This window comes from Anolis carolinensis, chromosome 2, assembly GCF_035594765.1.
Source record: "Anolis carolinensis isolate JA03-04 chromosome 2, rAnoCar3.1.pri, whole genome shotgun sequence".
NCBI lineage: Eukaryota > Metazoa > Chordata > Lepidosauria > Squamata > Dactyloidae > Anolis > Anolis carolinensis.
The window spans coordinates 13,426,437-13,452,855 of NC_085842.1; the positions used below are offsets into that span (position 1 = coordinate 13,426,437).

General features: G+C 41.9%; 1 protein-coding gene across 2 annotated transcripts in view; it reads right to left on the reverse strand.

Annotated features, from left to right (window-relative positions):
• Positions 1 to 1,409: 1,409 nt before the first annotated feature.
• Positions 1,410 to 26,419, reverse strand: part of LOC100568206 (oocyte zinc finger protein XlCOF6-like) — a 37,897-nt gene continuing 12,887 nt past the window's right edge. The window contains exons 2-3 of one of the 2 annotated variants that reach the window (XM_062969476.1): positions 24,338 to 24,479; positions 1,410 to 6,639 (exon numbers count right to left, since the gene is read on the reverse strand). In XM_062969476.1, coding sequence (XP_062825546.1) covers positions 4,385 to 6,639; positions 24,338 to 24,479 — 2,397 coding nt within the window. In that variant the 3' untranslated portion in view covers positions 1,410 to 4,384. Of the gene's footprint in view, positions 6,643 to 24,337; positions 24,480 to 26,419 lie in introns of both variants that reach the window. The other variant, XM_062969475.1, reaches the window with a different exon arrangement.

Here is a 26,419-nt window from a genome sequence, read left to right on the forward strand (position 1 = left end):
GCTGCAAGCTGGGTAGCAAGTGTCCCAGAAGCGAGGAAAAATACAGCAGAGCCCTTTCACAGCAAAAACATGCTTCAGTCAATCTATCGGCATAATCCAGCTGACTTTAGTTACACACTGTTTAGTAAAATCACGAATTCAGGTTATATCCAAAATAGCTAGAGCAATGATGGGCAACCTTTTGCACTTGGTGTGTCAAAATTCACCAAAAAACCTAGCATGACTTGAGTGGTATGTCACTTCGAGAGAAAAAACATAATTTCACAATATATATAGTTTAAATAACAAAAATATATAATTGTAATATATAACTGTATTTAATAAATCAAAAACTATTTACTACCATTATTTCCATGTACAACAATCTATGATACCTCTTGCAGTTTCCACGCTGATTTCTCTCTATTGTAGTTTCAATGTAGTCATGAATAATGAATAATATAATAATATAATAGTAATAATATGATAATATACTACAATAATAATAGAATAATACAATGATGTGTGTGTGTGTGTATGTAATGTGCATAATTCCCATGGAGTAAACTACAAAACCACTGGACCAAATCACACCAAATTTGGCCACAAAAGACATTAATTATCCAATCAATCTGCATGCGGTAGCGTGTCAGCAAAAATGGCTAGGCGTGTCAGTGCTGACACACGTGTCATAGGTTTGCCATCACTGATATAGAGGCTTTAATCTTCACAGTTGCAATATATACAAATGTACAATCAGGATTCGCAGATCCACCTTCTTTGTATTTGTAAACAATCAGAGTCGTCATATCGTCACATGCAAAAATAGGCAGATACTCAGACTGAGTCACACAGGAGAGAGGAAGATGGATTCTTTCATCTTCCTTATATAGCCATCTGTTGATATGTTGTCAGTCAGAAATAATGACTGATGCAATCCCTTTGTAATAACCCTCACATGGTTATGACTCAGCCATTACAGCCCCGCTTAGGTATTGCATCAGGATATTTACAGTCACTACCCAGGTGCTATCAATATACCACAGGTCCATCAAACAGTGTTTTCCTTTGATTAGAAATGCTGTGCCATTTCTATCTAACAATGATTACAAAAGGAATCATTTGTTTAAAGGAATTCTCATGTTTAAATTTATAGTTTTTCTAATGTGGAATTTTTATTATAATGTGTATGTTATCGTCATTTTATACTTTTGATATTAATGAAAAAATTGTGGCATTGAATGTTTGCCGTTTCTATGTATGTTAACTGCCCTGAGTCCCTATGGGGAGAGAGGGTGGTCTAGAAATAAAGTTTTATTATTAATATTATTGTGGGCATATCATGGGTGGAGGGAGATTCTCTGAAAACAAAGTGACTCTTCAATGAATGGTAATTGGGATGATAGGAAACTGGACAAGCTAGTAGCACATTTGAAAAGGAAAGCAAATTTATTTAAAATTTATTGAAAGAATAGACAAAATGAGGCAAAACAATAAATGCTTCTAAAAGAATAAAAGACACTGATTAAACCGATGAAACCTCAGGAGAGAATACTTCTGGAACATGGCCATACGGCCCAGAAAACATACAACAACCCTGTGATCCCGGCTATGAAAGCCTTCGACAACACATTAAACAATGACTACCGGAACTACGTCAGAATGGAGTACACAACATTTTCTAAAGGAACAAACACTAAAAAATTATAAGATTTCTAGTTACAACCTCCATCTCTCCTACCATAACAAGCCCAAGCTTAAGACACAAAGGTTGTCTGATTGATACAAGTGAATGGCAATAAAATCACAATCCTATATCAAACATCTAACACAGTGGTTCTCAACCTGTGGGTCCCCCGACGTTTTGGCCTTCAACTCCCAGCTGGTAAACTGGTAGGCCAAAACAACTGCAGACCCACAAGTTGAGAACCACTGATCTAACACATAAGCCAAAACAAACCATAAAGTAACGTTCTATTTGCAAATATGTACGCTGTTGGACACTTTCTGGAACTGGCTAAGTATAATCAAATTCCAGATATCCGATTCATTTTTGGATCAATACTGCACAGGTTTGCCTATATCATTATTTGCCTGTTTGGAGTGCAAGTTCTCTTGATGTTCTGTGCTGGACCCAGGGCTATTCAACATCTTTATCAGTGACCTGGATGACGGAACAGAAGGCATGTTGGTTAAATTCGAAGATGACACCAAATTGCGAGGGGTAGCTAACACCCTAGAGGGCAAGATCAGGATGAGTGACACTTGGCTTGATCTAGAAGTCTTAGTAGACCCTCCTCAATGGATTGTCCGTCACCTTGTCGTGGTGAGGGGGCTTGTGTGTTCCAATGGACCTGCGAGTGTAGCCACCAGAGTCATGCACTCCGCAGGAGGTTCCAGAATGAGCACAATCCGAAGATGTCAACAGACGATCAGGCAGAAGATAACATGGTACATGTTACAACAACTGTGAAGGCGCAAGAAGGCTGCAACAGATTTTTCTATGCCAAGGAGCCTGTTGTCCATAGATATCTCTGATCGTGTTGCTGGCATGTCTGCATGGGGTGCCCTTTTACCATCTTGCCGAGGCTGTACCTATTGATTTATTTGCATTACATGCTTTCGAACTGCTAGGTTGGCCGAAGCTACTAGGGCTAAAAGCGGGAGCTCACCCTGACTCGCGGTTTCAAACTGCCGACTCTCTGGTCAGCAGATTTCCTTCAGCTAGCAGTTTAACCCACTGCGCTACCACGGTCCCTTCTTTTAAACTGAAAATAGAATAAATTGTTTTGCTAGATTACATCAGTCAAACAACTAAGAATTTCCTTTTTAATGTATTTGTTGTAGATGTTCTCAGTGTTATCAAATGTATAAATTGTACTTTAGTAATTTTTAACACCTCCCTGTGTCTTACTATGTTCTGTTCTCTCTTTCTGCCATGATATTTCTACATTCTATTGTGCCAAATTGCTATGTGTGTGTGTGTGTAAAGAAATCCTTGCAAAGTTGCTTGCAAAAGATCTCTGCAAAAAGGGAGCTGACTTTTTGCAGAGAGACAAGCCACGCCTAAAACAATGTATCGGTTTGATGGCAGTTGGCTGGGTTTGTCAGTTGGTAATCTGAGCTTGCAGGGAGAGCACAGAAATGGAGAAGCTCTCTAGCTACGGTCAAGTAGCAGTTTGAATATGCTATGCTGTAAATAGAATGCTGATGCTATTGATCTTATGCAACTACATGGACATTGTACGATTGCAGAACTGTTTTATATTTCAACTCAACAAGCAAGAGTAAAGTTCTTTTGTTCTTTCAATTCCTCCGCCTGGTGTGAGTCTTTTGCACATGGTGTTAACTGGATGCTGCTGGATTCCACTATACTCGCTAACACATTCCATGTATTTATAAGGCTTCTGTGTGGGTTCTTTGATGTAAACACAGGTGATAATTACGATTGAGGCTCTTTCTGCATTCCATGCATGCAGATGACTGCTCCCCTATGTGGACTTTAGCACAGCTGATAAATCACCAGCAGTAATAAGATCTTCCAACCAAAAGGTGGCCAGTTCGAAGCCCGGTCAGGGTGAGCACTCGACCATCAAGCCCAACTCACCGTTTACCTAAGCAGTTCAAAAACAGCTTAGAGCTGTAAGTAGAGAAATTAGGTACCACTAATTAGTGGGGGAAGTATATTACAATACCATAAAGAACAAGACCAGAAATGTGGTGACCAAAAGGAAGGTGGAAGGAGGAAGTCCTGATTACTCTTCGTCATAGAAAATGGAGCAACAGCACCATACTGTGACTGAATCTGAACTCAACCTCCAAGGCATCAAAACTGAACTTTGAGACAGAATATCTCCTGACTGGGTGGTTGTATGTTTTCCGGGCTGTACGGCCATGTTCCAGAAGTATTCTCTCCTGACATTTCGCCTACATCTATGGCAGGCATTCTCAGAGTTGTGAGGTATGCCATAGATGTGGGCAAAACGTCAGGAGAGAATATTTCTGGAACATGGCCGTACAGCCCGGAAAACATACAACCCTGTGATCCCGGCCATGAAAGCCTTCAACAACACGTATCTCCTGTCTGTTCTGTTCTGTCCTGTCTGTCCAAATGGCATTGAATGTTTACCATGTATGTGTACTGTGATTTGCCCTGAGTTCCCTTGGGGGAGATAGGGTGGAATATAAATAAAGTATTATTGTTATTATTATTATTATTATTATTATTATTATTATTATTATTATTGACACAAAGACATAGTATGGCACAGCAAACAAGATATATAAGCTGGATTTTGTATCACAAAATCACAAGTCAAACATTTTCCAAGTGTTTAGGACTGTGCGATGTATTTTCGGATGATGCGCGCAGATCCCAGTAAGGTGGCCTTTTGCAGATGACAGATCATAATTTTGTCAATGATGATGACGATTGTTTCTCTCCCGTGTGGGATCTCTGATGCAATCGCAGGTGTTCATTCCGACTGAAACTCTTTCCACATTCCATGCACATGTATGGTTTTTCTCCTGTGTGAATTCTTTGATGCGCTTGCAGAACTCCACAGCGATGGAAGCTCTTTCCACATTCCATACATTTATATGGTTTTTCCCCTGTATGCGTTCTTTGGTGCACACGTAAATTCACACTAAAAGAGAAGCTCTTTCCACACTCCATGCATTTATGGGGTTTCTTCCCTGTGTGGGTTCTTTTATGTGAATACAGATTGGCATTGCTACCGAAGCTCTTTCCACATTCCATACATTGATACGGTTTCTCCTTTGTGTGAGTTCTTTGATGTGACTTAAGAGTTCTGCTCAGACCGAAGCTCTTCCCACACTCCATGCACTTATACGGTTTCTCTCCCGTGTGTGCTCTTTCGTGCAAACGGCAATGCCCACTGTTACTGAAACTCTTCCCACACTCCATGCATGTGTATGGTTTCTCTCCTGTGTGGATCCTTTCATGTAAACGAAGATACCCACTCTGCCGGAAACGTTTCCCGCATTCCCTGCACGCGTATGGCTTTTCCCCTGTGTGGATTCTTTGATGTATCTGTAGCTGCACCTTCTGTCTGAAGCTCTTCCCACACTCCATGCATTTGTATGGCTTCTCTCCCGTGTGGATCCTATGATGTATTTGTAAATTATCGCCGCGGCTGAAACTCTTTCCACATTCCATGCACGTGTATGGCTTTTCTTTTGTGTGGGTCCTTAGGTGCGAATAGAGGCTCGTCTTGTGGTTAAAGGTCTTTCCGCATTCCATGCATGTGTATGCGTTTTCTCTGGCGTGGGTTCTCTGATGTGAATTGAGACCGGCCTTGTGAGTGAAGCCCTTCCCGCATTCCAGGCATTGATGGGGTTTCTCCCCTGTGTGGATCCTTTGGTGTGATTTGAGGCTCGCGCTGGTGCCGAAGCCCTTCCCACATTCGGTGCACGTGTATGGCTTTTCTCCTGTGTGAGTTCTTTGATGCAAATCCAAATGCCCACTATTGATGAAGTTCCTTCCACATTCCACGCATGTATATGGTTTCTCTCCTGTGTGGGTTCTTTCGTGCAAGCGACGGCGTCCGTTGTCAGTGAAGCATTTTCCACACTCCCTGCACGCATATGGCTTCTCTCCGGTGTGGATTCTTTGATGTAACTGTAAATGTCCTCTCTGTCTGAAGCTTTTCCCACATTCGATACATACATGTGGCTTCTCCCCGGTGTGGATTCTGTGGTGCAATTGCAATTGTTCTCTCCGATTGAAGCTCTTTCCACATTCCATGCACGTGTGTGGCTTTTCTCTTGTGTGTGTCCTTTGATGTGAATTCAGTCCAGATTTCTGGCTGAAGCTCTTTCCACATTCCGTGCACGTGTGTGGCTTTTCTCCTGTGTGGGTCCTTTGGTGTAAAATCAGACTTGTCTTATAAGTGAAGTTCTTCTCACATTCGGGGCATTGATAGGGTTTCTCCCCGGTGTGGATTCTTTGGTGCGAATTCAGAACCGCCTTCTGAGTGAAGCTCTTTCCACATTCCGGGCATGAATATGGTTTCTCCCCTGTGTGAGTCCTCTGATGTGATTTCAGACTTCCGCTGGTGTTGAAACCCTTTCCACATTCAATGCATGAATATGGTTTCTCCCCTGTGTGGATCCGTTGGTGTGATTTTAGGCTTCCGCTGGCAGTGAAACCCTTTCCACATTCAACACAGGAATATGTTTTTTGTCTTATAAGGGTTCTTTGATGTAAATCCAAATGTCCACTATCGTTTTTTCCACCTTCTGTGCATTTATATAATTTCTCTGCTGTGTGAGCTCTTTGATGCAAATGGAGTAAGGCATGCCGAGTGAAGCTCCTTCCACATTCCATGCATTTGTGTTGTTTTCCCCTTGTGTGGATTTCGTAACGTGTATTTACTTTACATTTATCTTGGAAACTTTCCCCAGAGATATGACACTTTTCTACTCCTTCATCTTTCAGAAGTTCCTGGACATTCAGGAGTTCACGGGTGTTGGACTCCTCAGAAGAAAAAGATTTCTTCGTTCTTTTCTTTGTTTGGTCTCTTTTGTTACTTGTCCCTCTCTTTTGACACCCCAAAGTCTCTTTTCCCGCTTTTTGTTTGCTCAGTTCTGTTGACGGCAGAGCTGCCTCCAAATCATCCGGTCTGTTTTGCTCGTTACCTGCTTAGGGTAAAAGGAAAAGAAAATCCTGTTAGGAATTATAAAAGGGAAGTTTCATGGCACGGCATTCAGAAATTGGAAGTTTAGTTGATATAAGGCAGTGGTTCTCAACCTTCCTAATGCAGTGACCCCTCAGTACAGTTCCTGATGTTGTGGTGACCCCCAACCATAACATTATTTTTGTTGCTACTTCATCACTGTCATTTTGCTCCTGTTATGAATCATAGTGTAAATATATGATATGCAGGATGTATTTTCATTCACTGGACCAAATTTGGCACAAATACCTGTTAGCGAGTGTGTATAGCGGAACCAGCAGCATCCAGTTAACACCATGTGCAAAAGACTCAGACCAGGCAGAGGAATTGAAAGAACAAAGGAACTTTACTTGTTGAGTTGAAGTCAAATAAACAGTTCAGCAATCGTACAATGTCCTTGTAGTTGCATAGGATCAATAACTAATCGATCAGCATTCAATATACCCAGCATATCATATTTAAACTGCTACTTGACCGTAGTTAGAGAGCTTCTCCATTTCAGTGCTCTCCCTGCAAGCTCAGATTCCCAACTGACAAACCCAGCCATCTGACAGCAAACCGATACATTGTTTGAGGCGTGGCTTGCCTCTGCAGAAGCTCAGCTCCCTTTTTGCAGAGATCTTTTGCAAGCAACTTTGCAAGGATTTCTTTACACACACACACACACACATAGCAATTTGGCGCAATAATACCCGATACGCCCAAATCTGAATATTGTTGGGAATGGGGGGAGGATTGATTTTGTCATTTGGGAGTTGTAGTTGCTGGGATTTATAGTTCACCTACAATCAAAGGGCATTCTGGACTCCACCAACGATGGAATTGAACCAAACTTGGCACACAGAACTCCCATGACCAACAGAAAATACTGGAAAGGTTTGGTGGGCATTGACCTTGAGTTTTGGAGTTGTAGCTCACGTACATCAAGAGAACATTGTGGACTCCAAGCAATGATGGATCTGGACCAAACTTGACATGAATATTCAATATGCCCAAATTTGAACACTGGTGGAGTTTGGGGAAAATAAAGCCCCTTGAACCCCAAAAACGTCAGAACTGAGCCAAACTTCCCACACAGAACCCCCATGGTCAACAGAAAATACTGGTCTGACTGCTCTGACAGCCCCTCACAACCCCTACCCAGGGGTCCTGACCCCCAGTTTGAGAAACCCTGATATAAGGACTGCAGCCTTCCAGTCAGCAAGTTCAGCAGCTCAACAGTTTAACACGTTGTGGCACCACGACCCTTACAGTGGCCTCGCCGAGGCAGTATAGTCAACTGTTAATAGCTCTAACTCTTGGGCTTGGTTTCCAAAACTTTGATCATTTTGGTCACCCGTCTCTAGGTAGAGTCTTGCTCTGTCTTGTCTACAATTGACATCAAGGAAACAGAGCCCGGTGTATGATCAGAAAGAGAAAAGCCGAGAGACAATGTCATCAGGTGAATAAAGTAGGAGGATATTGGACGAACGGATTTTAAACATATGTATAATGTTTTATATTTTATACTGTATTTAATTGGTTGTAATACATTTTTATATGTTGTTGTTTTTAATGATGTGTCGGCATCGAATTGTTGCCAATTGTACGCCGCCCTGAGTCCCTTCGGGTGAGAAGGGCGGGATAGAAATATTGGAAATAAATTTAAAAAAATCAAGTCCCAGTGACTCACATCTAATGGATCCCACTCAAACACTTGCAAATCTGGCTTGCTAATTGCACCTTTCACACTTGGTTCTTTCTCCCACCCTGGACATTCCACGGCTATATATATTCAAACACGAATCAAGGAACATGAAAGGCACTGCAGACTAACTCAACCAGAAAAGTCAGCCATAGCATGGTTTGCAAGGATACTATATGTGTGTTAACTGGAAAATCAAATGCATGGAGCTGATTGGCTGAGTTTCCAAGGACCTGGGAATTGGTTTTGTAACTGTTGCTATCCTGCTGCTGGAGAACCAGTTTGAACAGGTTTTTCTCTCTGTGTGTGCAACCTGTTTTGTCTTTCAAGTACAGCCTTAAAACACAGTGGTAAGTAAATGAAAACTGCTTTACTTCAGCAAAACATAAAGCACAGCACACTCCATGCCAAAGGAAGCAAGGAAATCTTAGGGCAAGCACAGTTCTTAGTCTCTGATAAATTCCCAAATCAAATAGCAGTCTTACTTCAGACAAAGAAACAGCAATAAACCCTTAGGAGCAGTTTCCCAGAGGCAGACTCAAAGCAGGCACAAGGGGAGTGTTATGGTTGAGCCTTCTGGCTCCGGTACTGGGAGACGGGGTCGTAAGACTCCTCGAGAGTCAGACTCTTTTGAGGAGCGTGAAAGGAAATGGCTCCGGGACTTATTTGCAGAACCAACAGATGAAGACTCATTTGAGGGTTTTACCGAGGGCATGGAGGAAGAGATGGTTAGCTCAGAGGAGGATGACATGGAGTGGACTCGTGTGAGGGAGGATTTGGGTGTCACCGGCACTGATAGCATGGGAGGCGATTGGCGGGTTGCAGGATCAGACCCATGGACGGGCTGGAGGGATGGAGCGGGATCCGCAGCTGGGGATGCTGTGGGGCGTAGTCAAAGGTGTTTTAGCTCTGATGAGGATGATGATGATGAGGCACCTGGAATTAGGATAGCAGCTGACAGCGATGAGGAGTTATGAACTGGGATAAAATGGGGTTTAGGATCAATGGCTAATTGCGTTGGGCAAGGTAATCTGGACGAACGCTTGGGCTCTTGTTGGGGAACTTCCTGAAGACGGGTGTGATTCGTTGCTGGATACGTAAGTTACCAAGGACACTGGGCATAGACGGCGGGAGGAACTGTGTGGGGTTTTTCTGTGCAACTTGTGTTTAATCTTGATAGCTTGGACCTCCGTCGTCTTTTTGACGGACATTAATTACCTACTCTGGATTGACGCTGGACTGACTGACTGACTACGACCTTGGACTATCCCTTCTGTGGCTATCGGTGGAACTCGTGGAACTTTAGACGCCCGCACTTGGCTTTCGACCTCGGACCGGACTGGGACCCTGCTGACCGCCGTGATCCTGATTGATGTGCCTGGACCCGGATTTCGCTCGTTGCACGGAGGAGTAACAGCCTGAGTTACTCATCTGTAGCTTTTTGGTAGCAGAGAGGAATCTGCTGCCAGCTTTTGATGTTCATTTTGACCTTTGTTTACCAACTTTTGTTTGTTTAAACTGCCAGGCTGAAGTAAGCACTTTTGAGTTAATCCGGATTAAACTCCTGTTTAATCCGGTTTATTCCTTCGAACCGTTTTAGTTCAAACGGAGCTGTTTCTGTTACTTTTCACACTGAAGACAAGTGTTTGCCTAGTCCTTTGTTTTCTACAGGCATTTTTGTGTTCTGTTACTTTAATAAACTGTGTTGTACTCTATTTGGTGGCGTTCTGTCTATGACAGGGAGTGAAGGCTTAGGCATAAGAATCAGTTTGTTAACCAGCAAGAGCTGGCTGCACCTGTTTCTGCTTTATAGCCCTGAGTCCCCTCACAGCTGCTAGGGTGATTCCTAATTCCTCAGCTGCATTTCTGGCAGCTATTCTAGCTGAACAACGTCTCTGGTCTGATCCCTTTCGCCTCTCCTGCATTGTGGGTACTTGCAAAATCTCCTCCTCAGATTCCAACTCACCCTCAGATTCATGAACACTTTCCTGCTCCCCTTCCTCTTCTTCAGAAGAGGAATCCCTAACAGTGTGTGAGTCTTCTGAGTACTGGCTGGAAAGAAGATGGCTCTGTATTCAGAGAGGCCTGACTATTTCTGAGGCCTTCACCGAAGCAGATTCATAGACTAAAAAAGGATTGCCTATTAACTGCTGTTTCTGTAAGCAAACAGAAGGACTATTGTAAATACCATTGTTCTGTTGATCTTTTGGCTTCGGTAAAATTTCCTGTCTTATTTGGTCTGCAAAGCTGAGTGGTGCATCATTCTGCAGAGTGTCTTTGGGCTCACAGGCACACGTAAGAGCTTCCATCCATCATCCACAATCCCCAACACAGACCACTTAATGAACCAACCTGGACGCAGCAGATTATTGGAGAACACAGAAATGCTGGACCACTCTTACAACCACCATGTCAGACAACACAGAGAAGCTATCGAAATCCACAAGCATGTGGGGAATTTCAACAGAAAGGAGGAAACCAAGAAAATAAACACAATCTGGCTACCAGTATTAAAAAACTCCAAAATCAGAACAGTAAATAAGGAGCAGCAGTCTGAACACAGAAGAATTCCAGACAGGAATCAATCAGGGGCAGCTAACGACTCTGAACAAAGGATTCCCCCAGGCCAGGATGTGAGGCTGGGAAGGCTATTTAATACTAATCAAGGTGATTAATTACAACATTCACACTGGCCTCCAACAGACAAGAGTTCTTTCCCGCACCAAGGACCTTATTCCACGGATATATAAACCTCCCTTGCTTAGTTTTTCCAGTAACCCCCACAACCTCTGAGGATCCCTGCCATAGATGTGGTCAAAAGGTCAGGAGAGAATGCTTCCGGAACATGGCCAGACAGCCTGGAAAACGCACAACAAGCCATATATATTCTACTTGCTTTACCACCATTAGATCCTCTGAAAATGCCAGCCACAGATGCAGACAAAACATTGGGAGAAAATGTTGCCAGAACACATTGGCCACACAGCCCGGGAACCACACCAGAGCCCACATGGCAAGAGATGTTTAAAGCAAACATAAAATGAGAAGCTGAATTATTTTTATTGGGAATGCCAAACAAACAAACAAACAAAATGACTAAACTTCAAAGTACTACTCTACATGAGAGTTGCAGTGTGGGTCCTATATATACAACTTCTGACAATAGAAGAATGGATTGCAGAAGTTTTTAGGACAGTGTAAATGGATCAATTGGGGATGGCGGACAAAGAAAAAACACACAACAACCTTTACCATTTCTACATTTTGTGAAAAAGTAACAAAGCGGGAAACATTTCTATATACGGCTTCACAATGTATTTTTAAATAATGCTACAAGGAAGGAAGAATGGTAAAATATTTTACTAGGAAGGAAAGTGTAACACTCCTAAGCGGCGCAAACACTGGGAACCAACACAAAAGCCAATAACAATTAAATTATTAAAATTATTAAATTATTAAAGCAATTAAAGTTCCAAATGAAAATAAGCAGTAAGGTAGAAGTAGCAATTGACCTTCCAGGAAAGATCAATTTTAGTCCAATAATATAAAGTCTTATGTCCGGTATTAGAGTTCAAAAATCCAAATCTGAAACACACTCAAACTCCGTCTGAATTTTGAGTGGGGAAAAGAGCAAGGAGCAAGAAGAGTCCTTTAGAGAAATGTTCCAAACAGGGATTCAAGGCAAGGCAAACTGGAAGTTCAGGAGCTGAAACACAGTCCCAACATGGCAAGAAGGTAAACCCGGTCTACTACAGAGTAAGTGCATCGTCAGGCCGCTTGGAAAATCAGTAACAAGAGACCACGATGCTTCTTCGTCAAAAGTTAAGTTGACACCCCACAGAAGATTCTCAGCGCACAACTTTTAATGAAGTTCATAGCTCCCCCAAAACAGGTGTTAAACTCCCCAAAACTTCCCAAGAGAACTGAGCCTCCCAAACATCATGCCAGGTGCCTGCCTCCCTAATTCTTCCCAAGAGAACTGGGTTCAGCCACAATCGCCTCGCTCTGCTAATCTGACACTTCTTCATAAACTTTGCCTTTGAGAGCGGTCTGTTTTCAAGAAAGCCCTTCTATCAAACAGTAACCCCTCTGGAGAGCCAGGAAAAGCCGGCACCTTCTCAAGGGCGTCCCTAATTGGCTCTGGCACGGAAATGTCAACAAGAGGCATCTGGAAAGGAATTGAATCTTGCTCACTTGGGAATAAACCCAAGTCCTCTTCAATTTGGTCAGCAATGGCTGCAGGGTCAGGGGCCAAAGGTGCCTGAGACATCACAGAAAGACATAACTATACATGACTGCCTTCACCCCAAAGGACAGGAAGCCACTACTATGGGTTGGGTGGGAGGACGCAATGATATAGTTAGGAACAATCACTGTATAGATTTTTGATACTGGTAGCCATTGAAATTCACAGGCATGTGGACAATTTCAACAGAAAGGAGGAAACCACGAAAATGAACAAAATCTGGCTACCCGTCTTTAAAAAACTCTAAAATTAGAACAGTAAATACAGAACAACACTCTGAAAACAGAGGAATTCCAGACACGAATCAATCAGGGTCAGCTAACACCGCCCAACAAAGGATTCCTCCAGGCAGCCACCAGCCAGGCCTTGAAACTACAAGGCTATTGATGCTAATCAAAGTGATTAATTACAACACATTTGCCTCAAGCAGACAAGAGTTCTTTCTCCCACCCTGGACATTATTCCCCAGATTGATAAACCCCACTTGCCTTGTTTCCAGCAGACCTCACAACCTCTGAGGATGCCTGTCATAGATGTGGGTGAAACTTCAGGTGAGAATGCTTGGGGAACACGGACAGACAGCCCAGAAAACTCACAGTAACCCAGTGATTCCGGCCATGAAAGTCTTCGACAACACAATAATAATCCAGTTTATAATGGATCCTGCCTCCTGCTGTCCATTTGCATTGGAGTTAGAATGGTTTAAATATCAAAACTCTAGGATTAACTTGAAGCAGAAAACATAAAGTTTGCAGGAATCACGACCGAGGGAATCTTGTGTCCCTCTGCTTTCCTGTCCAAGAGATTCAATGAGGCAGAAGCAAATTGACTGATTCATAAAAAAATAGCCAGCTGCTGTTAGGCTGGATCTGCATGGTCCTATATTCCAAGACTAATCCGAAATTATCTGCTTTGAACTGGATTGCATGAGCATACACTGCAAGATAATTGGGATAAGCAGATAATCTGGGATCAGGTCCTGGGATATAGGGCAGCGTAGAGCCAGCCTTAGTTTGCTTTAGAAGCTTGCTGGCCTTTATTATAATGCACACCCCACAAATTCGAAGTACAGGCAGTCTCTGTACATCCGATTTACAAATGACCGCTGACACCAATTTGTGGAGATGTGGAGGTGGAGGTTGTTTTTATTAATTAATTATAGTATATATATAACTATATCCGCTGCCACCAGTTATTAAAGATGTTTTTATTTAAAAGCTGCCACCAAATTATAGAGGTTTTATAATGCTGCCACCAAACTACAAAGGGGATAATCAATTCTTGCCACCACTGTAGGAATACGTAGCCACTAGCTACTTAGAGAGGAGACTTTTATTTTTCTTCTTTCTTCTTGTTTATTCTTGATGTGTGTATGTATGACAGAGACTGAGATGTTTGAAGGAATAATAACACATTTATTTAGGCACAAGCTTGATGGTTACAATAACTTTTCTTCTTGTTTGAGGCACGTTGCTTAACAGTTGCAAAGTTATATTGAGGTGTTTCAAACTTTAAAATTCCACTTCAATCACAGAATATCTGTTCCTAGTCAGGAGACAGACTACCTTAAAATAAGTCACCAAACTTATTTTAGACTTGACTCAAAATCCAACCTTTGAGCCACCCTGATCCTCCAACTGCAATTCCTCCAATTACAGACTACCTTAAAATAAGTCACCAAACTTATTTTATCCCTGATCCCCTAACTTAGGATCAGCCTTCCCTGATCTTCAACAGAGCCCACACTAAAATCAACCTTCCCTGTAGTTCTCTGACCACAGACTCTGACTGACTGCCTGAGTTTCCCTCCAAATTCTGCTCTCTCTTCAGCTAACCCAGTTGGCTCCGCCTCCTTTTCCATGGCAACCAGCTCTGAGTGCTGAGTAACTGAAATATTAACCCTTTTTAAAACACAGTTAAACATGGCATCTGTAAATAAAAAATCACACTTCGTTACAACCGTATACACTGTAGAGGTGTGTACGAAAAAAATTCCTTTGTTTCCTTCGTGCTATCGATGTGGAAAAATAGGCTTTGATGATCATATTTATAATAATACTAGCTGTACCCGGCCACACGTTGCTGTGGTATCGTCCTAAGTGGGGTTTTGTCTGTGGAGGCAAGTATGAATGTTGTAATTAGTCACCTTGATTAACACTGAATGGGCTTGCAGCTTCAAAGCGTGGTTGTTTCCTCCCTGGGGGAATCCTTTGTTGAGTGGTATTAGCTGGCTCTGGTTGTTTCCTGTCTGGAATACTCTTATTTTCAGAGTGAATAATAATAATAATAATAATAATAATAATAATAATAATAATAATAATAGACATTGACAAAATTACGATCTGCCAATTGCAAAAGGCCACCCTACTGAGATCTGCGCGCCTCATCCGAAAATACATCACACAGTCCTAGACACTTGGGAAGTGTTCGACTTGTGATTTTGTGATACGAAATCCAGCATATCTATCTTGTTTGCTGTGTCATAATAAAATAATAATAGTAATAATAATGACTTGCTGTAGGCACGTGGTGGCAATTGAAACCCCGCCCACTTGGCTAACGTTGCCAAGTTTGCTGGGGGCCTCTGCACATGCATGGTTAGTAATTTTTGGTTTTGGGAGGTTTTCTCTAATTTGGACCTAATTTTATAGGGTTTTTGGATGGAAAGACATATATTGGATGACTATGTCTTTTGTGGCCAAATTTGGTGTGATTTGATCCAGTGGTTTTGTTGTTTACTCCATGGGAATTATTCACATTACATTTTTATATACATAGATTAATGTATATAAAAGTTATTCCGCCACCTTAAACTGAGTTTGGGTCAGGGAGAGCAGTGCCTCCCAATTACAGTAGAGTCTCACTTATCCAACATAAATGGGCCGGCAGAACGTTGGATAAGCGAATATGTTGGATAATAAGGAGGCATTAAGGAAAAGCCGATTAAACATCAAATTAGGTTATGATTTTACAAATTAAGCACCAAAACATCATGTTATACAACAAATTGGACAGAAAAAGTAGTTCAATACGCAGCAATGCTATGTAGTAATTACTGTATCTACGAATTTAGCAGCAAAATATCACAATGTATTGAGAACATTGACTACAAAAATGTGTTGGATAATCCAGAACGTTGGATAAGCGAGTGTTGGATAAGTGAGACTCTACTGTATATCTGATGTGGATCAGTGGGTCTTGATGATCCTATTTATATTAATATTAAGAACAGCAGTTATTCTGGCACCCTAAGTTGAGTCTGGGTCTGGGAGAGAGCCTTGGAAGCCCTCCTATCGTAGCCAATGGTCCAAAAAAATTGTTTTTATTGTAAGCCAAACAAAAATTTGCGTCATATAGGGGCCCATTTTTGTTAGTCAGACACGAATACGAAAATGAGACGACACGAATGAAATTGCACAAAACGAACAGCAATTCTATACGAATGCACATCTCTAATAAGTCAGAGTAATTTACGCAGTGCAGCAGTAGTTGGATGGAGTCAGTGGAGACGATGGTAAAACTATATACAAAATTTTACTGACTTCAGTAATAATCAAGACAAACAGACTTGCAGACAATAGACGCAGGACTTGACACTCACTCAGAACTGAACTGAACTGAACTGATGCAATCAGTAATGCATACACACTTGTGTCTGGACACTCCCCAGTTCCAGCCACACATCAAGTTCAACACAACTTCTCAGCAATTAACTCTTTACAGACTATAGTACACTCTGGATAATGCAATCAGTATGCAATACATGCAAGACACAAATTGCATTTAAACACTACCAATACACAAATCCCACATTAACATAATACACTGACCATTGCAATTTGAATGAGTCCAAAACAGCTGAGTTGTGCAACGTTTACTCTAAATTCAATTTTGAGTTAAACTATCTCCCAGGCAGGAAACAAATTCCTAGCAGAAAGTTTATAGAGACTGCCTCAACACAGTGTACAGAAAATAGAACAAATCGACACAGTATTAATCCCATAACAATGGGGACTGGGACTAGTTTCGAGGAGCAAAGCCAAACAAAAAGGGGATTATGTTGATGTGGGGGAGCCCGAGGCGAAGCGCAGGGAGCGGAAAAATGAATCTGACGCCTGGCTGCAAGAACACAAAGGGGAGCTGACATTCCAGGATGGGGTGCGGGTGGAAGGAGGCCAGACTTTTGTGCCCGACAAACAAAGAGGGGGAAAGTGTCTGCAGAGATGCCATCGCAAATGGGAATTTTGGCTTTGCGGAGACCTTTATGAAGCAAAAGTTTCTCGTGGAGCCCCAAGAAATCTTTATATGTTACTAGCTGTGCCCGGCCACACGTTGCTGTGGGGAAGTGTGGTGGTATGGGAAATAAAGTATTGAGGAATTGGTGGTAATTAGTATATGTTATTTCCTAAAGCTTGTGAATATACATTGGCGTTCTAGGTTATATAGCTGTGTGGAAGCTCCTTGCGTCTACACTACCATATAATCCAGTTCAAATAAAATAAGGGGGGGGGGTAAAGAGGGGGCTACCCTTCTGACTGGCAGCCAGGGGGAGAACGGGTCTTCCTTGTCCTCTGTAATTTGGAGTTTTTTTTTTTCTACGGGTTTTTTTATTGAAAGACATAGATTGGATGACTATGTCTCTTGTGGCCAATTTTGGTGTGATTTGGTTCAGTGGTTTTGTTGTTTACTCCATGGGAAAAACGTACACTACATTTATATATAGTACTAGCTGTGCCGGGCCATGCGTTGCTGTGGCAAAGTATGGGAAATAAAGTATTGAGGAATTGGTGGTAGTTAAGGTAAAGGGTAAACGTTTTCCCCTGACGTTAAGTCCAGTCATGTCTGATTCTGGGGGTTGGTGCTCATCTCCATTTCTAAGCCGAAGAGCCGGCGTTGTCTGTAGACTCCTCCAAGGTCATGTGGGATGACTGCATGGAGCAGCGTTACTTTCCCACCGAAGCAGTACCTATTGATGCACTCACATTTACATGTTTTTGAACTTCTGGGTTGGCAGAAGCTGGGGCTAACAGTAGGGGCTCTGTCAGTTCCCCCAATTCAAACCTGCGGCCTTTCGGTCCAGAAGTTCAGCAGCTCAGCGCTTTAACATTCTGTGCCATCAGGGGACATTATTTCCTAAAGGTTGTGAATATACAATATTTCTGATTGTTGTTTTTTTTCGTCTGTTGGAGGCAAGTATGAATGCTGCAATTAGGAAAAATGATTAGGATGTAATGGCCTTGCAGATTTAAAGCCTAGCTGTTTCCTCCCTGAGTGATTTGTTTGTTGGGAGGTGTTAGCTGGCCCTGATTGTTTCCTGTCTGGAATTACCTTGTTTTCAGAGTGGTGTTGTTTGCGATATTTTATATGCTTCTACTGTCTGTGGCCCTGAGAAAACAGAGGATTGGCCAGACTTTGATGATGGGAATCCTTTGTTGGGAGGTGTTAGCTGGCCCTGATTGTTTTCTGTGTGGAATTCCCCTATTTTCAGAGTGTTGTTCTTTATTTAGTGTTCTGATTTTAGAGATTGTATTGTTCTGTTTTATTATACCACATTAATTTTTATATATTCTGATTTTAGTGTTTTTGAATACTTGGAGCCAGATTGTATTCATTTTCACGGTTGACCGCAACACAATAATAATAATAATAATAATAATAAGAATAGTAAGGATAGTAATGATAGTAATAATAATGACTTTGGTAATACATAGTGCTTCACTGCCTTCTCAGCTTCCTTTCTGGAAGAATCCTTTCTTGGGAGGTGTTAGCTGGCCCTGATTGTTTCCTTTGTGGAATTTCCAATTTCCTTGCTTTATTTACTTTCTTTATTTCTTTATTTCTTTATTACTGTCCTGGTTTTAGAGATTATATTCTTCTGCATTATTCTATCCTAGAAATTATTTCATATCAAAGTAGAATCTCACTTATCCAACATTCGCTTATACAATGTTCTGGATTATCCAACGCAGTCTGCCTTTTCATAATCAATGTTTTTGTAGTCAGTGTTTCAAATTCATTGTGATATTTTACTGGTAAATTTGTAAATACAGTACAGTAGAGTCTCACTTATCCAACATAAGTGGGCTGGCAAAATGTTGGATAACCGAATATGTTGGATAATAAGGAGGCATTAAGGAAAAGCCTATTAAATATCAAATTAGGTTATGATTTTACAAATGAAACACCAAAACATCATGTTAGACAACAAATTTGGCAGAAAAAGTAGTTCAATACGCAGTAATGCTATAATTACTGTATTTACGAATTTAGCAATATATCATGATATATTGAAAACATTGACTACAAAAATGCGTTGGATAATCCAGAACGTTGGATAAGCGAGTGTTGGATAAGTGAGACTCTACTGTAATTACTACATAGCATTACTGCGCATGGAACTACCTTTTCTGTCAAATTTGTTGTATAATATGATGTTTTGATGCTTAATTTGTATAACGATTACCTAATTTGATGTTTAATCAGCTTTTCCTGAATCCCTTCTTATTATCCAATATATTTACTTATCCTGCCGGCCTGTTTATGTTGGATAAGTGAGAGTCTACTGTATATTTCTAATCTTATATTATCTGCTTAGAACTGGATTATATGAGGCCCCTTCTTCACAGCTGTATAAAATGCACACTGAAGTGGATTATATGGCAGTGTGGAGTCAAGATAATCCAGTGCAAAGCAGATAATATAAGATTATAAATGGGTTATATAGCTGTGTGGAAGGGCCTTGAGTCTACACTGCCATATAATCCAGTGCAAATTAGATAATCTGTGGAAGAAGCCTAAGTGAGGCCTAAATCTGCCTGTCCCCTAACTGAAACCTGGCTGTCCCTTGGTTGCTAGGCAACCAAGTGGGCAGAGATTAGCCCTCTAAACTGGCAGCAATTGGATAAAAACAATTATTGCTCTCCCTCTAATTAGGACTTTATTTTTCTTTTCTTTTTGTTGTATCAACCTAGAGGCGTGGATGATGGGTTGTGTTGTCAAATTTCGAGGTTGGGGGGCCTGTAGTTTTGTTGTTTTGTCCGCTGCCCTGATGCCATCACTCTTTTATATATATAGACTAGCTGTGCCCGGCCACGCATTGCTGTGGCAAAGTATAGTCGTATGGGAAATAAAGTATCTTACATTCTCTGCTTAGAACTGGATTATATGAGGCCACTTCTACACAGCTGTATAAGATGCACACTGAAGTGGATTATATGGCAGTGTGGACTCAAGATAATCCAGTGCAAAGCAGATAATATAAGATTATAAATGGGTTATATAGCTGTGTGGAAGGGCCTTGAATCTGCACTGCCATATAATCCAGTTAAAATCAGATAATTTGTATTTTATAGGCAGTGTGGAAGAGGCCTAAGTGAGGCCTAACTCTGCCTGTGCCCTGGGCTGAGTGGGTTGCTAGGAGACCAAGTGGGAGGAGCTTAGCCTTCTAACTGGCAGCAATTGGATAAAACAATTATTCCTCTCCCTCTAATTAGGACTTAATTTTTCTTTTCTTTTTGTTGTATGAATGTAGAGGCATGGATGAGCTGCCAAATTTAGTGTTTCTGGGATGTGTTGTTTTGTTGTTTTGTCCTAGGACGAAATTTCATTACCCTTTTATATAGATAGATAGATTATATTATACATGTCGTGGAAGGCTTTTAGACTATGTCTCTTGTGGCCAAATTTGGTGTGATTTGGTTCAGTGGTTTTGTTGTTTACTCCATGGGAAAAACATACATTACGTTTTTTTATATATAGATTATATTATACATGTCGTGGAATGCTTTTATGGCTGGAATCACTGGGTTGCTGCGAGTTTTCTGGACTGTATGGCCATGTTCCAGAAGCATTTTCTCCTGATGTTTCACCTGCATCTATGGTGTTTCACTCACAGGATGCCTGCCATAGATGTGGGGTGAAACGTCAGGAGAGAATGCTTCTGGAACGTGGCTATACAACTGGAAAAATTCACAGCAACATATATTATATTATATTATATTATATTATATTATATTATATTATATTATATTAGATGTATATATACTAGGCATGGGCCAGACCAGTGGTAAATGGGTGGAGAATGTTTGTGTGAATTAATTCACACAGTGCAAAAAGAAAAAGAAAAGAAAGAACAATACAATAATTCAAATGAAGAACAATTTTAACCAACATAAACCTAACAGCATTTCAGTGGAAGACCCCCCAGGGCCATTCAGTCCAACCCCCTTTATTATGCCATGCAGGACAAGCTCAATCAAAGCATCCCCCAACAGATGACCACCCAGCCGTAGTAGTAGTAGTAGTAGTAGTAGTAATAATAATCCAAAAATACAACACACAGTCCTAAACACTTGGGAAGTGTTCGACTTATGATTTTGTGATATGAAATCCAACATGTCTATCTTGTTTGCTGTGTCATACAATAAAATAATAATAATAATAATAATAATAATAATAATGGGAAAACTGACAAAGACTCTGCCACAAGCCAGTCAAGGCGGTCCCAGTGGTGATCGGCAGACTGGGTACATTGCCTAAAGAACTTGGCCAGCACTTGAAAACAATTGGCACTGACAAAATTACCACCTGTCAGCTGCAAAAGGCCACCCTAGGCACTTAGGAAATATCCGACATGTGATCCAATACAACAGCCAGCAGAGTGATCTTGTTTGCTGTGGACTCATCTTGTTGTGTATCTAATAATAATAATAATAATAATAATAATAATAATAATAATAATAATAATAATCATCATCATCATCATCATCATCATCATCATCATCCAGCATATATATCTTGTTCGCTATGTCATACTCTGTCATTGTGTCAATAACAACAACAACAACAACAGCAATTCCAGGGGCCATCCAGTCCAACTCCCTTCTGCCATGCAGGAAAAGCACAGTCAAAGCACCCGCAACAAATGGCCACCCAGCCTTCGAAATAGTAGTAACAACAACAACAACAACAACAACAACAGGGGCAACCACGGGAGCCATCCAGTCCAACTCCCTTCTGCCATGCAGGGAAAGCAGTCAATGGGCTAAACACTTGTGTTCCTGAAGGTTGACAGTTCGAATCCGTGGGACGGGGTGAGCTCCCACTGTTAGTCCTAGCTCCTGTCAAACTAGCAGTTCGAAAACATGCAAATGTGAGTAGATAAATAGGTACTGCTTTGGCAGGAAAGGCATAAGGCGCTCTAAGCAATCATGCCAGCCACACGACCAGGAGGTGTCTACGGACAACGCAGGCTCCTTGGCTTGGAAATGGAGAAGAGCACTTCCCCTGGAGCCAGAGATGAGCACCGCCTCCGGAACCGGAAATGAAAGGAGAAGCCTTTGCCTTTGTCTGTGTATGTATTGTAACAAGGCATTGAATGTTTGCCTGTGTCTGTTTATATATATACTGTAACCTGCTCTGAGTCTATTATTATTATTATTATTATTATTATTATTATTATTATTATTACAGTGTTACCATGGGATGGGGTGAAGGGGCTCTCAAACTTCTACAACTGTTTCAGTTGCATCCAGTTGGCCACCCCGATTAGCAAGGAATGGCCTTGCAGCTTCAAAAGCCTGGCTGCTTCCTGCCTGGGTGGAATTCTTTGTTGGGAGGTGACTGCTGGCCCTGACACCTCCCAACAAAAGGGCGACTTGCCTAGTTTCCAGCAGACCTCACAACCTCCGAGGATGCCTGCCACAGATGTGGGAGAAATGTCAGGAGAGAATGCTTCTGGAACATGGCTAGACAGCCCGGAAAACTCACAGCAACCCAAGGGAATCCTAGGACTTGCAGTGTGGAAAGACACTACGGCAGAAGGCTGGGCTTTCCAAATAGCCCGGGATTCCACGGTATGTTGTCGTAATAGCATTGCAATAAGAGCACTGTAGCATCTTGGTGTGCCTCTGTCCTGTATGAAACTGATGCTCAACCTTTGCAAAGAACTTTGGGTTCAATATAATGTCGAAGGCTTTCATGGCCAGAATCACTGGGTTGCTGTGAGTTTTCCAGGCTGTATGGCCATGTTCCAGAAGTTGCACAGCATACTGTAGACTCCTGTTCTTGCCAAACATCAAGAGAAGCACTGACCGCAGAGGGAAGCTGACGAAGAAACACAACCTGCAAACTATCTTTAGACCCACTCAGAAAATGCAACAAATGCTATGTTCAGCAAATATTGAGGATCCTCTCCCCTCTGTAAGAGTCTGCCGTAGACCATGCAGCTGTGGATAAGTCTACATTGGGACCACCAAATGTAGCAGCATTGCCCAGGCATGAATCAAGGAACATGAAAGGCAATACAGACTGATTCAACCAGAGAAGTCAGCCAGAGCAGAGCACTTGATAAATCAACTTGGGCTCAGAATATTATTTGAGAACACAGAAATGCTGGACCACTCAGAAAACAAGAGAATTCCAGACAGAAAATAACCAGGTCCAGCTAACACCTCCTAACAAAGGATTCCCCCAGGCAGGAAGCAGCCAGTCCTTGAATCTGTGAAGCCATTCAATGCTAATTACTTAGGCGATCCCTCGTAGCTCGAGGACGATTGTCTTCCATCCCTGGTGTCTTGGGGGTGGGTTCTTAGGTGGCTGAAGAGACCGATTCTTGACCCGCATATTCTCCCGCAGTGAGGACATCGGTTTCCAGGTGGAAGGCGGTCCCAGTCGGGGTTAGTCAATGCTAATCAAGGTGGCCAATTGCTACATTAACACACTTGCCTCAAACAGAACAGACAGAAACCCACAAGAAGCATGTGGACAATTTCAACGGAAAGGAGGAAACCATGAAAATGAACACAATCTGGCTGCTAGTATTTTTTTTTTAAATCAGTAAATAAAGAACAACACTCTGAAAACAAAGAAATTCCAGACAAGAAACTTCCCAACAAAGGATTCCCACCAGCAGGAAGCAGCCAGGCTTTGAAGCTGCAAGGCCACTGAATGGTAATCAAGGTGATAAATTGCAACATTCACACTTTCTCCCAACCTGGACATCATTCCGCAGATATATAAACCCCACTTGCCTAGTTTCCAGCAGACCTCACAACCTCTGAGGATGTCTGCCATAGATGTGGGCGAAACGTCAGGAGAGAATGCTTCTGGAACATGGCCAGACAGCCCGGAAAACACACAACAACCAACGCAGATACTGTTGATTTAGGTGTTAGCGAGAACTTAACCTTGAATGGAAGGCAGCTTTACAAGAAAGATAGGGAAGTCTGTGAAAGACTCAGGCGATCTGCTCGTTTTCAACAGGAAAGAGGTCAATAAAACGAGAAAACTCACAACAACCCAACCTTGGATTCCTCATTAAGCTTCTGGACTGTAAAGGTGAAGGTAAAGGTTTTCCCCTGATGTTAAATCCAGTCGTGTCCGACTCTGGGGGTTGGTGCTCATCTCCATTTCTAAGCCGAAGAGCCAGCGTTGTCCATAGACACCTCCAAGGTCATGTGGCCACTGGCATGACTGCATGGAGCACCGTTACCTTCCTGCCAGAACAGTACCTATTGATCTACTCACATTGGCATGTTTTTGAAGGCTGGGAGAAGGAGACACGAGAGCGCTGCTTCCCTATAGGAAAGGAGGTCACGTTTGGGGAGAAAGGAAGCTTGTTTCCTGCTGCTCTGGAGAATGAGACACAACAGAGCCACGGATTCGAATGGCAGGAAATAACATTCCACCACAAGAGAAGGAGAAGAAAAGATGGCAAAAGGGAGGCCTTACCCAGAGAGTCCCCATCGCCCTCCATCTCGACTTCTTTGTCGAAGTTCTCTGGTCTGGATCCAAGAATCCGCCTCCTCCTTCTCTCTGGAGGGATGAAATTCCTCTCCGAGATGTAATTCCTCTCCACCAAGAAGACCAGGGGCTGAAAGAAAGGGAAGAAATAACACACAAATAACATAACGACAATACAGAAATAACATCTTTATATATAACTAGATGTGCCCGGCCACGTGTTGCTGTGGCTTATGGGAATCCTTTGTTGGCCAGGTGGAATAGCAGTGAATAGCCTTGCAGCCTCAAAGCCTGGCTGTTTTCCTCTTATGGGAATCCTTGTTTGGTGAGCTGGAATAAAATGGAATAGGCTTGCTGCTTGGAAGGCTGGGTACTTGCGTTCTAGGGGAATGGTTCTTTGGGCTGCTAGAATTGCACTGAATAGCCTCACTACTTCAAAGCCTGGCTGCTTGCTACCTAGGGCAGTGATGGCTAACCTATGACACGCGTGTCAGCACTGACATGCCTAGCCATTTTTGCTGACACGCTGCCGGATGCAGATTGATTGGATGACTGATGTCTTTTGTGGCCAAATTTGGTGTGATTTGGTCCAGTGGTTTTGTTGTTTACTCCATGGGAATTATGCACATTGCATTTATACACACACACACACACACACACACACACACACACACACACACACATATATATCATTCTGTTATTATTCTATTATTATTGTAGTATATTATTATATTATTACTATTATATTATTATTATATTATCCATTATTCATGACTACATTGAAACTACAATAGAGAGAAATCAGCGTGAAAACTGCAAGAGGTTCCATAGATTGTTGTACATGGAAATAATGGTAGTAAATAGTTTTTGATTATATATTACAATTATATACAGTAGGGTCTCACTTATCCAAGCTAAACGGGCCAGCAGAATGTTGGATAAGCAAATATCTTGGATAATAAGGAGAGATTAAGAAAAAGCCTATTAAACATCAAAATAGGTTATGATTTTACAAATGAAGCACCAAAACATCATGTTAGACAACAAATTTAACAGAAAAAGTACTTCATTACACATTAATGCTATGTGGTAATTACTGTATTTACGAATTTAGCACCAAAATATCACAATGCATTGAAAACATTGACTACAAAAATGCGTTGGATAATCCAGAACGTTGGATAAGTTAGTGTTGGATAAGTGAGACTCTACTGTATATTATTATTATATTATTCATTATTCATGACTACATTGAAACTACAATAGAGAGAAATCAGCGTGGAAACTGCAAGAGGTATCATAGATTGTTGTACATGGAAATAATGGTAGTAAATAGTTTTTGATTTGTTAAATACAGTTATATGTTACAATTATATACGTTTGTTATTTAAACTATACATATTGTGAAATTATGGTGACCCACCACCCAAGTCATGCTAGGTTTTCTGGTGAATTTTGACACACCAAGTGCAAAAGGTTGCCCATCATTGCCTTAGGGGAATCTTGGGTTGGCCAGCTTCAATAGTACAGAGTAGTTTCACTGCTTCAAAGCCTGGCCGCCTTCTACCAAGGTTAATCCTTTGTTGGTCTGGTTGAATTGCACTGAATAGCCTTGCAGCTTCAGTGCCTGGCTGTGTTATAGCTAGGGGAATCCTTGCTTGGCGAGCTGGAGTAGCAACCTCAATCAAAGAGGCTACTTCCTTTGTAGGAGAATCCTTGTTTGGCCAGCTTGAATTGCACTGAATAGCCTTGCAGCTTCAGTGCCTGGCTGTGTTATACCAAGGGGAATCCTTGCTTGGCGAGTTGGAGTAGCAACCTCAATCAAAGAGCTGTTTTGAAGTCTGGCTACTTCCTTTGTTTGGCCAGCTTGAATTGCACTGAATAGCCTTGCAGCTTCAGTGCCTGGCTGTGTTATAGCTAGGGGAATCCTTGCTTGGCGAGCTGGAGTAGCAACCTCAATCAAAGAGGCTACTTCCTTTGTAGGAGAATCCTTGTTTGGCCAGCTTGAATTGCACTGAATAGCCTTGCAGCTTCAGTGCCTGGCTGTGTTATACCAAGGGGAATCCTTGC